The sequence below is a fragment of the Anoplopoma fimbria genome, chromosome 4 (genome assembly GCF_027596085.1).
Source record: "Anoplopoma fimbria isolate UVic2021 breed Golden Eagle Sablefish chromosome 4, Afim_UVic_2022, whole genome shotgun sequence".
In the NCBI taxonomy this organism is placed as follows: domain Eukaryota; kingdom Metazoa; phylum Chordata; class Actinopteri; order Perciformes; family Anoplopomatidae; genus Anoplopoma; species Anoplopoma fimbria.
Window position 1 is genome coordinate 21,247,806 of NC_072452.1, and position 14,312 is coordinate 21,262,117.

The 14,312-nt window shown below is 40.7% G+C and overlaps 1 protein-coding gene across 1 annotated transcript in view; it reads right to left on the reverse strand.

The window, feature by feature from the left end:
* Positions 1-3,869: 3,869 nt before the first annotated feature.
* Positions 3,870-14,312, reverse strand: part of si:dkey-237h12.3 (teneurin-3) — a 126,230-nt gene continuing 115,787 nt past the window's right edge. Inside the window, exons 23-29 of the mRNA XM_054598066.1 lie at positions 12,445-13,322; positions 11,205-11,380; positions 10,524-10,759; positions 9,493-9,789; positions 5,838-7,449; positions 5,243-5,373; positions 3,870-4,677 (exon numbers count right to left, since the gene is read on the reverse strand). Coding sequence (XP_054454041.1) covers positions 3,925-4,677; positions 5,243-5,373; positions 5,838-7,449; positions 9,493-9,789; positions 10,524-10,759; positions 11,205-11,380; positions 12,445-13,322 — 4,083 coding nt within the window. The 3' untranslated portion in view covers positions 3,870-3,924. The remainder of the gene's footprint in view (positions 4,678-5,242; positions 5,374-5,837; positions 7,450-9,492; positions 9,790-10,523; positions 10,760-11,204; positions 11,381-12,444; positions 13,323-14,312) is intronic.

Below are 14,312 nucleotides of genomic sequence, written 5' to 3' on the forward strand. Positions count from 1 at the left end.
CTCTGACTTATTTATTACTTCCCTGATGCTCTTAACTTTTACCCTTTTTTAAGATTTCTTTATTACTTTTTTGACACGCTTTATTATGAATTTGAGTAAATGTCACTTTAACCTCACATAACATTTTACGGATATGATTAATATGCTAATCTCATACAAATGTGTAATTGGACAACATGAAAATTTTTTAAACAAACATCAACAACTGCGAGGTAGTAATTCTTGTTTTCCTTTGCAGTGGATGTAGTAAACAGTAAATTGGTTTAAATAGCATGCAGCATCTAACAAAAATAATTACAAGGTCATGATTGCAGGTGCAGAATTAATTCTAGTACTATTGTACCAAGCCTTTCCATTGTTTAATTATAATTTGTTAAATCCAAACTAATTTCTTTCACAAGCAGCTTTCTTGTCTGTTTTTCTAATTATACGTGCATTGCCTTTTGAATACGCCATTCCATTTAATCTGGTATCATCCCAGAGAAATGTTTTTTTTTACCTTCGTTGACATAGATTAGCCGAGGTTTAACTTTTCCACAACTAAATTCACATTGTATTTGAAATCCTGCAAAGATCTACTTAAAATAAATTGATATGGAATATTGGTTTGTTATAGTTCAGTTTATTACATACCTCAAATTTGATTTATCGCTACAGGTCCGGTTGAGAGAAAGAGAGACAGTCCACAAGTTGTCAACTAAAGGTGAGTAAAAGACATTAACACTGACAAAAACATGTTAAAATGTATACCACCAGGGGAAGGGGGGTGCATTGGAGAGCTCAATCTGTTGACTGTGTTCATAATCATCCTTCAGCTTGGTTGGTGCACATTTCTTATATCACATCACCACTTTAAATCACTGTAGCGTTATTTACTCTCAGCTTACATGATCACATGATCATCAAACCTGTGTGTTCAGAGTAGCTTTTACAAAAATTCAGAACATTAATCCAGAATCAACTCCTTAAATCCAAGCTGTATGACATCACACTCAGGAAACATACATGATGTTAAACTTCCTCTTTAGGGCTGTAATGTTTAATTGTGAGTCAAAGACGGGATAGACTACAAAATCATGTTTTAAAGTGTGATTCCATATGGCTATCTTTACGTTACGTGGATAAAATGGGGCTCAGTTGAATTATGAATGATGCATTTTTTCCATTGCTCTGATGTGGTTATTGCGTGATGAGTTTGGGTCTTTGATGTTCTTGCAGTCGTGGCATCTCTTTTATACAAGGCTTTGAAGTCGATCTACTTGCACTGTGTAGTCCTATGCCGCACTGTTGCTGCTTTGGCAGTGCTTACTGTGGTCACAGTGTGATACTGCAGCAGTACTGCGGATCATTTAAATAATAGTGTTTATCTATTCTATTTGAAGCTTCTTTAAATTAACCTGGACTCGTTTTCATCTGGCGAGCTAATCACTAGAATGTCAATGAATTAAGTTGAAGCTTTTTCTGACCTCTCTGAAAGTACAGTGATGGCTGCTGCTATTATAAATGTAAGGTTACATGATATGTACTTTAAACAGTCAGCTGGAGGACTGGATGACTTTGTGAACTATGCATCATATACCACTAGGGAGCATCAGAGGACTTTTAAGAGAATTAAAGATTTGATTTGATGCTTCATATCTGACAGAGCTGAGTTTGTATTTGAAGATTTTTTCAGCAAGGTTTTTGGTGGGGTTTGAAACTCTTTGTACAGATATATATAAAAACAAATGGTTCACTGTAATTTCAGTGTGAAGGAACAATAGACAATAGCTCACTGGAGAACTTTAAGAAGATTTTTCAGGAGGGTGGTATATCCTAAGGGAGTCTGATGAAAACTTTGAAGGCATGTATTTCAGATTTTGAGCTGAGAAACAATCAAAGAGACGTAGCTTTGTTGATCTCTATATGTCATAAAAAATTATTTCATTTCTTAAACCATATAAAGAATCTGCTGGATGTTGGAGCAGCTGGGAGTGGGTCAAAAACAACAGCATAAAACAAGCTGTGAGCAAAGAATATTCTGCACCCATTTGGTTTGAAATGCTGTTTGAAGTTTACCATGAAAAATAAAATCACTTTCATGTGAAGTTGTTTTCAGAATTATGAGTTCTATCATCAGAACTCCGTGCTTTGATGAATAACACTGAGCGTGGGAAATGTGATCACAAACCGAATGTAATTTTAAAAGTTGAGTTATTATAATCTTAACTCAGATTTATACCTTTTGGTTTTGATGACTCAGTAGGTTGTTTTAGGCTACTGTCCATATTTCACGTTAATTACACTCAAAATCTCTTCAGCTACCATTTACACACTTGAGAGTTCAGAACAGCTTCATTCAGCTGACTTCAAACTAATCCTGTATTTGTCTTCTTTGGCTTTGTAGCAAAGAAGATGTGTTTAATTATTAATGTAATTTGTGATTTTGATAGTTTTTGGAATACCATGCATACTAAACTATTTGGAAAGACTTTAAGCGTCGTTGATATCCAAATTAGTGTCTGAGTAACTTGCCAGCTAATACATTTCCACACATCTCTTATTCATTGTAAAATGGAACAGTTGATTAGTTAGATGATTAAAAAGAAAAAGGCAGAACTTACAATCCAATTATTAAAAAAACAACACACCAAAAGAGAACCCCAATATCATTTTAATCCATGAGTGCATTTAACATTCAAAAGAAGTATACCTACCGAGAACATGGATGTGATCTATATTTGGATCCACTGTAACCTTGTTGATGTGAGATGGGTTCATGAAATATTTGTGTTGATGAAATATTCATTGGACAGGACGCCAGGTCAAAAGGCATTATGCCCAATAAACATTAAATTTAGTGGAAATAATAGTTGATGGCATGTTATAGATACATCACCACTTGTAAATACTTGTCACTACATGCACAGGTTTCTGTTAGTTACTTAAACAGAGCATTGTGAAGAAGCCCCACATAGCCATATTAGCAGGAACGTAACATAAAAAAAAATGTCAGAAAATAAAAAAATAAAAAAAATCAAAATCAGCTGGACTTTATTCGTCATGTATAAACACAACATAAATTACTGTTAATATGACGATTACAGACATTTATTCAGTTTCTTAAAAAAACGCCATAAAACTCTTGCATAATTTACAAAACATGGTGTCCCTGTGCTATCGAAGACACATCTGTGCCTTTTCCACCCCAACAGAGTTTGGCGTACCTTTACTGTCCTTTTTTTTCCCTCCACAATGAATATTGGGTATTTAAACATAGAAACTGTTCATTTTTTTCCGTTTGAAAGCATCTCAAAGAGAATAAGACATGTTTTCGATGTTTACAGTGCTAAATCTGGTATACATAGTGGTTGTTTGGTGAGGATATCGCTTGCATCAGAAGTCTCTGATTTAATAAACAAACATTTGCTCAAGGACACCGCTTGCTCTCGGAGTGTGACCTCTTGAGCCCCATACTTCTAGTGAAGTGCAGATATGCATAATGTAAACATTTCCTTTGCTCTAATAATACTTTCGTTTGAGCAAGACTTTCTTCGATGAAAACGAAAACAAAAAAAAAACATAAAACACCTACATTAGCTCACTGTTTCCCAAAGACACCACTATTCCTCTGCTTCAGAGTCCAGAGTCCAAAAGGCTTGTGCAACAGAGGAACTGACCTGTAATTGCCATGGTAAGGCTTGGTGTAGTTATATATTTACTCTGTAGTCCCTAGGTCACAATGCACAGCATTGCTTTTGACCCCTTGTATTTTTTTATTTTTTTTCAAATGTATTATGTTTTTTTTTTTTTTTTTTTTTACAAAAACACACGACAGTCAGGGTACATAGCAGCAACCCTTTATTACAGTTGCTTTTTCAATTTGCCCGCACGTATTTCTCTACCAAAACTAAGTCTCTTTGGCAGAAAATGCACCTCGTAATGTTACCTTTTCCCAATTTCACTTTGCCGGAGAAAGTGAATGTTATTAGCGCTGTCTGCTAATTCCGGGTACTGCTCAATGGAGAGCACATAGTACCCGTCGTACCCCAAAACTTTGCCACTACTCAGGAGCTGCCTTTTCTCTCCCTCTGTCCAGGGGCGGACCCCTTCTTCGCCATCTCGCACTCGCTGCTGTTCCCTCGCCCACGCACCTGCGAGGGCGCGCTGGCGAGCTAGCTCAACAACCCGCGCTTTCTCCTCGTCCACTGTGGACCCATAGCGGATATGAAGAGCTAGAGCACCGGCACGGATCTCCACATCTGCGAAACGCCGCGTCCGACTATCCATGACTGTGGTGGATTGGGAAACGGTCACATTGACGCCGTTCTCCAGAGTTTTGTGTCCACTAGTGAGGTGCAATGCAGCAAGGTCGCCATCCGGAAGGCCTGGCTTGACAAAGTAGTGTGTGTCCCGCCCCTCTATAGTGAAGTGGAGATCTTCCAAATAGAAAGCGTTGTTGAGGATTGTTGCAACCTTGATACAGTCCTCACTGGCCACGTTGAGTGTGTGAGTGTGAACGCTGCCCTTGTAGATAGCAAACATAACGGCTCTTCCGATGGGAGACATTGCCGCCGCGAACCACAGCCAAGACTTTTCACCTCTGCGACCTCGACTGAGATGGACCTCTGGCAGCCGCTCGAATGACAAGAGAGAATGGGCTTGTCTGGTTACTTCCTGCTGGACCCCAGAGATAGACTGTAGGAAAAGTGCAGTGAAACGTTAACGCTTGAACATGGCAGAACCTGACTCTCCAGGCCATTTAGAACCGGCTCCTGCTCTGCTTCAGAGAGTTTTTCATCCCTGTCTAAGATAATGGTCTTTTCAAGCTGCGTTCTCAAGCCAAAAGTAGATAAATCCCCCATGACAATTTTACAGCAACAACTTTTTGTGTGAAGGCCTTAAACCAAAGAAGCTTGGCATAAATAGCCTCAAAGGATTGTTTAAACAGAAGCAACATTAAGACAATGTTAGACAATGTTGAAATGTGTTTAGCTGGTAAATCAAAAACAATACAGAGGAAATAAAAATTTGTGCTTATTAAGCATTTATGGAAATATGGCCCAATTAAAAGTGATATGTCCTACAATACATAGCAATCCAATTAAGAGATGGCAGCTTCAAAATACTGATGTAAGAGAATAACAATGTAAAGAGAAAAAACTTTTTTTTGGTGCCTGATCCCCTTCTCTTTATCCTCATACATGCTGGCTGCAGTAGTACAGTTTCTGTTTTCATTATGCATGAAAGATGTTAAGTTTACCGGCAGATCATCCCAGCGCTGACTCTTCTTCAGTTCATAGGATGGCATGCTTAAATCAAACTTTGGGACCGGAAACCCAGGAATGGTGTTGTGAAGATGAAAGCCAAAGGTTACAAGCCAGCTGTTCACATCTGTGCAAGAAAAATAAATGATGCATTTAGTAAGTTACAACATGAATGCTTGTTGGAAAAACTTCTCAACTGAAACATTTAGATACTGTATATTGAGAAAACTTGAACACTTAACACTGAGCATTTAAGTCAAGTGTTTCATACCTGTCATAGAAATGCTTCAAAACCATGAAACTATTTATTACCAATAAAAAAAAAAATCATAATAAATAAATAAAATCACCCTCAATTAGTTGATGGAGAGAGAACATGGAAATGGATTTTTTTTAGCTGTGAGGATCTGCTTTATTTGTCACATAAGGTAGTAAACTGAATATATTTGGGCGAATGGTCAGATAAAAAGTAAGACAAGATACAAGACTGAAAATACAAGATAAAATTCACTTTTCATAGATAAAAAATAAAAAAAAATAATGAAAATAATAATTATTGAACCCTAATTATCATATTTAAATGTGTCTTACCTGCAACATATTCTCTCATTTCATGGACTTTGCTGATTGGATTGTTATTTCTGAACATGTATAAATTAAAAGGAGCTGGCTCTTTGCCAACTTTTTGCCAAGTAGAGACATCCGGAACAGTCCACCTCCCAGACATTATGTCATAGTCCTGCTCCCCGAAGTGCAGCAGTTTGGTCAGGGGTTCATAAAGTCCTCCGTGAAACCCGAGCACGAGCTGGAAGTCTGGGTTTGAGTCGAAGTAGACCTCGCCGTACGCTGTGTACTGGAGCTGTTTGACCAGGAGGCCGTTGCTGGTGAAGACGGCCAGAGGTGTGCCGGTGTTATCGCAGGCGATGTAGAATTCCTCCCCGCTGCTGATCTCCATAGCAAACAGGTGGCCTTGGAGGTCATAGTAGAGCGAGGTGATCTCTGAACTGGAGTGGTTGTATACATGTGTAATCCTGGCCGGGTAGCTCAGGTCTGCGTAGAAGTACTGCAGGTGTTGGCCCAAGCTTGTCTTGGTGGACACCCTTCGTCCGAGTCCATCATACCGGTACTGAATAGTCCAGCCGCTGCTCTTGCTGTAGACCCGCACCAAGAGTCCTTTGGAGTTGTACTCAAAGATTTCCGCTCCCCTCTGACGGAGGAAACCATCTTCATCCATTCTGTATTGGATATCTCCGAGGCGGGTGATGCGGTCTCTCAAGTCATAGCGCAGAGGAAGAAGTCTGGCACTATTTCCTGCATTTAACAGGTGCAGATTTCCATTAAGGTCATACGTGTAGCGCCACATCACTTTCTCGTTCAGGTACACAGTCTGGAGCTGACCGTCCACGTCATACTCGTAGCTGTACTTGGTGGTGTTGGCGAAGGGACCGATCTTGATCTCGCGCTTAATGACTCGCCCCACATCGTCGTACTGGAAGGTGATCCAGTACATGAGTGAGCGGAATATCTCGTACTGGATCTCCTTGATGCGTCCATGTGCATCAAAGTGCTTGGTGTAGGTCATGACTGCAGTGGATATGATCTGATTTATGTCGTAGTAGATCACCCCAAACTTCCCAAACTGCTCCACCTTTCCTGAGATGTCATCAAACTGGTATAGGTCGATGGGTAGGGGTGTTTCGTTGATGACGCCTTGCACGCTGGTGACACGCAGGCTGCTGTCGTAGGTGTAGTCAAAGCGTGCATTGACCATGCCGTCCTCACTGAAGCGGAAAATCTGCCGGTCCACCAGGGGACCCACTTGGCGATAGCGGATGGAGCAGATGAATCCTTCGTTCTGCAGGTTGACGGTCTTCAGAACTCCGGCCGTCTCGTCGTAGGTGAAGCTGACCCTCGTGCTGTCGTACAGGATCTCCGACAGCTTGTTCTGCCGGCGGTACCTGTACAAGATCCTCCGGCCTGTGCCGAGGTGAGCCACTCTCATTAGGAGGCCGTCTTCGCTGTAGTCCACGGCCACTGAGGCGTTGCTCTCTGGGGGGTGATAAAGGTTCCTGTAGTAGCCCACTGACCGGATGGTCTGCATGGTGTAGCGGGCGACGCTTGGCATCGTGACAGCAGAAAGTCGGTCGAGAGAGTCAAAATCAAATATGTACTGCCGTTGACTATGGAGAAGGAGAACCATGGACTAAAGGGAAGAGAGCAAAAAACAAACCTTGTTATCTCGAGGTTACATAATATTAATACACAATATATGATTAATGCCAGGCAATGTGGGTGCAGTTAAAGAGAGTGGAAATGTAATGTTTGACAAAAGAAGAAATAGAGTATATGAAAAATCTACCAGGTAGCATTATATATCAATGTTGTGAGACAGCAGCTAGCAACTGCTCTGCCCACTGTCTGCTATCTGTTAATATCTGTTAATGCAAAATGTACACCACCCTTTGTAAGTGTGGTATTGATTTTGAATTCTACACAGAGCTTCTGTCAAATAACATTTACCAAGAACACTGGTGAAGAAAACTTTAGGTTTTTCAAATACTGTGTGATCAACTGTTAATGAGTGTCTCGTCGTCAACACACACACAGGGATGCAACATAATACGGGTTTACTTTTAAACCCGTATTACACACAGAGACTAGTTTAATTAATTAACAGCGCATGCATTTTGGAGTGCAGTCTGTCTTCTAAAGGTTTACCACCCTTTCTGTTAAAATGTCATGCCCAGTCATCCGTTGCGACATAGAGGTTCCCTGTGCTCCCTGAGCTCTCTGTGTTCCTTATGTCAGTGTGTTGACATTGCCTCTCCAGGTCACGCAATGAAAGGATGCGGCCAGGAGTGGCTGATGAAATCTCTCTCTGTGTGTGTTTATAGCTGAGCATCTCAGTGGAACCTGAAATACGGTCTACAAAACAACTTAAGGGTATTTTTGTGAAAGAGATGGATGGCATTTTGCTGTTTGACATGATAAAAGCAGCAGAATGCAAAGATCAAAAGTCCTGTCAGTTTTGTGGGTTTCAACAGCTTTACATTATTAAATAGAAAATGTGTGCCAAGATATACTCCTTACACTATGTACATAATTGTTATTTAGCAGGGAAGCGGATTCCTATATCTTCCAAAGAATATTATAAATCTAGGAGAAGGCGTGAAGACAAGGTGAAAACTACAGACATCACACAGAAATCAATGACTCTTTCCCAAAACACTCGAATATTTTTAGTTTGCGGCGGTCAGAAAGGCGCACACATATTTAACGACTGTATTTACTCAGTTATTAAATGTGAAAACTGCGCTCTGGCAGGATTTCATATAATTTTAGCCTGCAAATCTCCCAGTGTGTTGTCTCTGTCAGTCACTCTCTAAGACACTAAATATCACAATCGTACTCTCTGGGCGCTAAGACCTAAGAACAATGGAAACAGTCATTAGAAACCGTGTAGAGTTCAGTTCAGGGTTCAGGTTTCAGCTATTTAATTAAAAAAAAATTAAATAGCTGAAAACTAACCTAATTAAATCACTGGGACCAGATCAATATTAAGCATTGATGTTACCACTTGATGAATTGTACCAGTTAGCTTAAAGCTAATTATGCAGTCCATAAGCAGGTCTCAATTAAAACATAGTGATATAAATGCACTAAACAAACAGGGCAGGACTAACTACACCAAAATACACACAGCAGTACATAACACGGTTAGTCTTCAGGTCTATTCCCAGCTTTACACACAGTGGTTTAATACTCTTCTATTGCACATGCACTGTATACTTTATACTGCTGCCAGAGCTTAGGATACCGCCAACCAGTGCTACCTACTACACATTTTCTAGGACAAGAAAAATGTTACTGTGGCAGTTATGGTAATGAGACCGACTGTTTAAGCCATTTGTGGCCCTAATTTCCTTAGTTAACTCTGACATACTATACTATATTCGACATGCAGGGTAGAGGTTGAGGTATAGCTCCCTCTGAACATGTTTATACCTAAAGCTTTTAAATGATGCTCATGCATCTGCTGTTAGTGTAAAATGATTACTGTGCTCGCTAAGTACCTCTGTAAGAAGCAGAGTTATGTACCAGGAGCCGGTGATTATTGCAAAAGAGGCCTCTTCAGGGTGACCTCTGCTACATGTCAGGGTCTCCTATTCACCCTGCAGCGATAATGACTACGCTGCTGTAAAGTATATATTACATATTGCTTCCTCAGGTCATGTTATTTCCTCACCTGTTCGAGGTAGGAGTAACTCCATATCTTCCCATCAGCAAACACCCTGGAAACCAGGCGGCCTTGGGTATCATACTCCAGTCTCTCGGTGGTGGGGCCTCTCTGCAGGGCACTGATTTGCCCACTGCTAGTGCGGCTCACATTAACCGGGAGTAGCTTACTGCTGGGCACCCAGAGCACCGGATGGCCTGCTGTGTCGTATATAATCTTTAAGAGGAACTTCCTGTGGTCATCATAAATCTTCTCCGTCCTCAGGGTACGATCGTAATCGACAGAAAGAATGTTCCGTCCGTTCACCTGTGGGAAAGATTTGATTTAATAATGCGTTAGAGAAAAAACTACAACCACTCTTTCTACTGGCTACTACGAGAGACAATAAGACAGGACTAACAGATGAGACTAGTTCAAAATTATACAACCAATGTACGTTGATTACACAATTCTTGTCTTTGTCTGGATGGCTCTTTAAATTGTATTCAAGTTATTTTCACTGCAGTTGTCACAGAGATTAACACCTCCCTCATAAGGCCCATTTAACTGAGAGACACTCTGGCGATTATTCAGGTGCCCTTAAATCACAACCTCCTAAATTTAGAGGAGACAAAAATGACTCAGAGGCAAAGTAACCACCCAAGTTAAGTTCATGAAGAACCATAAATCATAAATCCGAGTGTCAGATTCTAAGAAGGAGGAAGGAGAGGAGGTGGACTTATGTACAGTAGTTGAATTTTGATAACCCTCTATATCAGGAACTAAATGTTCAGGTGACTCGTAAATTTAAACGAAAAAAAAAAAGAAATATGGAAATATTGTTTCAATGTTAGAATAAGGACATAAAATAACATCTGTCATATTTTAGACAGTTTGGCCTGACTTTTGCTTTGACCTAAGTGTCACTGCCAGACTCTATCCAACACTGAGGTAGAGCCAAAGGGAACAAACACGTTTGTATTCATGGCAAGCTGATCATCTGAATGTCCCACAAGCAAGAAAAAAATAAAAATAAAAATAAGGAACTGAATCAAACATACCCTCAGCTTGCGTCCAAACACGATCACTTTCCCTCTGGCTTGTTCTTTGCGGAAGCGCCACTCAACCAAGTTTTGCCCACTCTCCCCTGGCAAGCTCATGTTGCGTCTGGCTACAGTTGGGTTGGCAGCGCCCGCCAGGATGTGGGGCTCTGTCTGGTAGTGGGTGTCCATCCCGTTGGCATAGGTAATCCTCAGCGAGTTGTCAAAGCCCACTTGATAGATGCTTCTACATTGGTCTATTGACAGCAAAAAAAAAAAAAAAAAAAAAAAAAGTGAATACAAATGCAACTTAGAACAGAGGAATAAGTCATTATATTGTTATGGTTCCTGAGGTATTTAATTACGCTTGAAGTCCTTAGTATAAATTATGTTTTAACTCCTTAGTATTTCAAATTTGCAATTTTCAGATGGAATAAATGAACATGAATGATGTGCTGGCCCATCTGGGTCTGGCAGAGAGAAGAAACCATTCAGATACAAGGTTGATGTGTCTCCATGACACCCCGAACCCACACACTGAGAGAGTAATCATTTACACTGTCATCTGTCAGACCCTCTGAGCTGTAATGATGCACGACTTAAGCTTACTCAACATTGCCCCAGCGACCCCTGAAACAATGACAAATAACTGCTTACAATATAGCTGCCTGAGTAGGGAAGATGAGTGCGCGGTGGCCTTACCCTGAGCCAGAGTGTAGAAGGCACGGATGGTGGAGGTATTGGTGGTGATGCTGATTTCCTCCTCCGTCATGGAGCTTTCGATGTCCACCGTCAGAGCGCTGTACATGTCCGTGTACAAGTTATTCACCATTCCAGTGGGGAACGTCACATTCATCAGCCGTCCTTCACTGTCATAGCTGTTTGACGAAGGGAACGGAAAATGACAAAGCATTGATATACGATTGCTCTCAGTGCATTCAATTATCAGCTCTTTTATTCTTGTGGAGTAAGTGCATAGACTGTCACATCGCATGTCAATTTCCAGAGCATAAGTGTAAGTATATCAACCCAAGGCACAATCCAAATATTTGATATGGGAGAATGACACATCCCATCAGCTAAAGTTTTACATAATTATTAAAAAAACACACTTAATAATAATTAATGCATTGATTGATTTGTCATCTAAATCTCAACTGAAAGCGTTGCTTTTTCTTTTTGTTATAGTGGGCATATCATTCATGGCATAATGTGACATGACAGCAAATTACACAAGAGAGGCAAATTCAATCACGGAGAGGCCATGGTAAAATAAAAAATCGTTATGACAGAGCCAGGTGGCTTATTATAACAAAGTATAATCATGAGCTTGTCATTTTGTTCAACTTTAACTTTTTAGAGGTGTGTTAAAGCAAAAATTCCTATTGCAACACTTCTGTTGCTCCTCTTCTGCTCACTGCAACATTATTGGACAGACGGTTTAGTAAAGCAAAAGAAAAGAAAAAAAAGTGGCAGTTCTTTTTGTCTAACTGGGCTATTTTACAGATCTGAGGCAACTTTTAAAATTAGGTTTTCAATTAAATGTACACCCTTAAGCAGTCTGCAGGTAAGTATGGTTACCAATTATAAAGTAAACTTGTACTGAGCCGTGAGACAAGTAAGAACACACACAGGGTTTCACACATAGAACACTTTTTTTTGTCTTTTTTACATCATGTCATGAGGTTTGAAGTGTAAAAAAGGGATATAAATACAAGTGTCAAACATAATTCAGTAGTAGTAGCTCAACTGTTCATACTGCCTCCTCATCCATTAGAAGCAGGGAATACTATTTATATATTATTCCTAATAATAGTATCATCTGCGAAAACGCAAAGAGCAATTATTTAACATAATTTGTATTAGTATGCACACAGTACGAGGTGTGTTTCAAGTTTTACCATAAGCAAAGAATGTTCTTGCTACTCTCCATTATACTTACTCGTAGAAAGTTGTCCAGCCAATCTCTGATGTCTTTGTAGCCAGCAGGCCATTGTTACCATGGTAAGTAAGAAGAACTAGCTCCTGGCCCTGTGCTGTGAGTGTTTTCAGCCCTCCGTTGGTGCCCATGGTGAGCCAGATCACCTGGTTGTCGGGGGCGACGATTCGCACCGGTGTGCGGTTGGGATCTCTGCGGATTCTCAGAGTGTTGCCACTGCTGTCAGTTACAGCTGTGATGTCATTCTCCGTGCTGTAGCTGAACGTGTACTTCAGGTCGCCAGTGAGCAGGCTTGCGGTGTGCTGGTGGGTCCCATTGCTGTCGAACACGTACAGCTCCTGGGCGTCAGGGGAAGCCACCTCGTATGTATTGGCGCTGGGAGTTGGTCCATTTCTGGAGATGGCCCGGATGCGGATGTTGCCCAGGTCTGCCACGTAGAGTGTTCCATCTGGAGCTGCCACTAAAGAAGATGGAGCGTTGAGCCTCGCATCTTTGGCATAGCCGTCCCCTGTCTGGTAACAGTCGCAGTTGGCATCATTCTTGCAGTCGCAGTCGGAGGGAGAGCCGGCCAAATGCGTTATCTCACCATCCACAGAAACCTTTCTGATCCTGCTCATCTTTCTCTCATCCGTCTCCGCTATGTAGATGGCCCCGTGGTAAGATACGGCGATGGAAACAGCAGATTCTATGGGGGTTAACTGGGCCCTTTGCCCTCCAGCCACACCGCGCTCCAGTCCAGCCAGTGGGCAGTGGAGTGGTCGGCCAGCTGCAATGCTCACTTGACCCGTCTCTGTGATGCGCAGCACAATATTGTTGTCCAGCACATACAGTGAGTTGTCCATGGGGCTAACTGCTAGGTCGGTAGGCCACTCCAGAATCACCTGAAATACAGGACATCATTATCTCAAATTGAACATTTGAAATAGAGGGTTGTACCTGCTTACTCACAGTAAACATGAGCTATAATTCATTCAAATAAATATACATTTGATAGTCCTTTTCCTTATAAATAAAATGCAGCAGTGAATCAAGCGTAAGCCAAGTTCATATGCACGGGAACAATGTAGCAAATTTGCATGGTTGGATTGTCTTTCGATCAGCAAGCATAACATTTTTTTTTCACTTAATTCAAGAAGGCATGCATATTCTTCCTTATGGTCATGAATAGGCTGCCATACAGAGTGACTATAACAGTGAGTAAACTTCAAACTGACAAAGTCCTGCTCTTTGCAGCTAAACTCTGTATCACTTGTCTCCGACAGACAATTTATTTTCTCATAGAAGATTACTCGTATCCGTCGATCTCAATAGGTGCAATATATCTAGTTTATTATTTGGACATTGACTAGTGCAGGAATTAAAGGTGACACATTAGTGGCATGGTATTCTCTCTTTAGACTATGCTAGTTTGTCTTTGAATATCTAATTTAAATTGGCTAGAAGAGAGAAATAAATAATATATATTATACCTTAGGGATATAGGATTAATGCTTATCTTCTTGTGCTAGTGCTGCTGATACATGCATTTAAAAGGGAGAAATCTGGCCACAGTGACGGTTAAGATAATTTTCCATTATTGCCCTCTATCCAAACTAAACATTGACATTTTATCATGCTGCTACTGAGATTTAAAACTAAGCGAAGTTCCATGGGGTTATGCCCTCTGTGGCAATAGTATAACTGCCAAAATAACCCAGAGCATGCCCACTAACTGATGCTGCAGCCTGAGAGGGGAGCACCCCATTAAGTGATCAATTAAGTGTATCAAATTAAATCGAAATGAAGTCAAAAATCGTACACATAAAAAAAGATAGCAGTATTAACCACATCTTGGAAGAAATAACAAGTAGATATTACAATCCAGCGTCCTT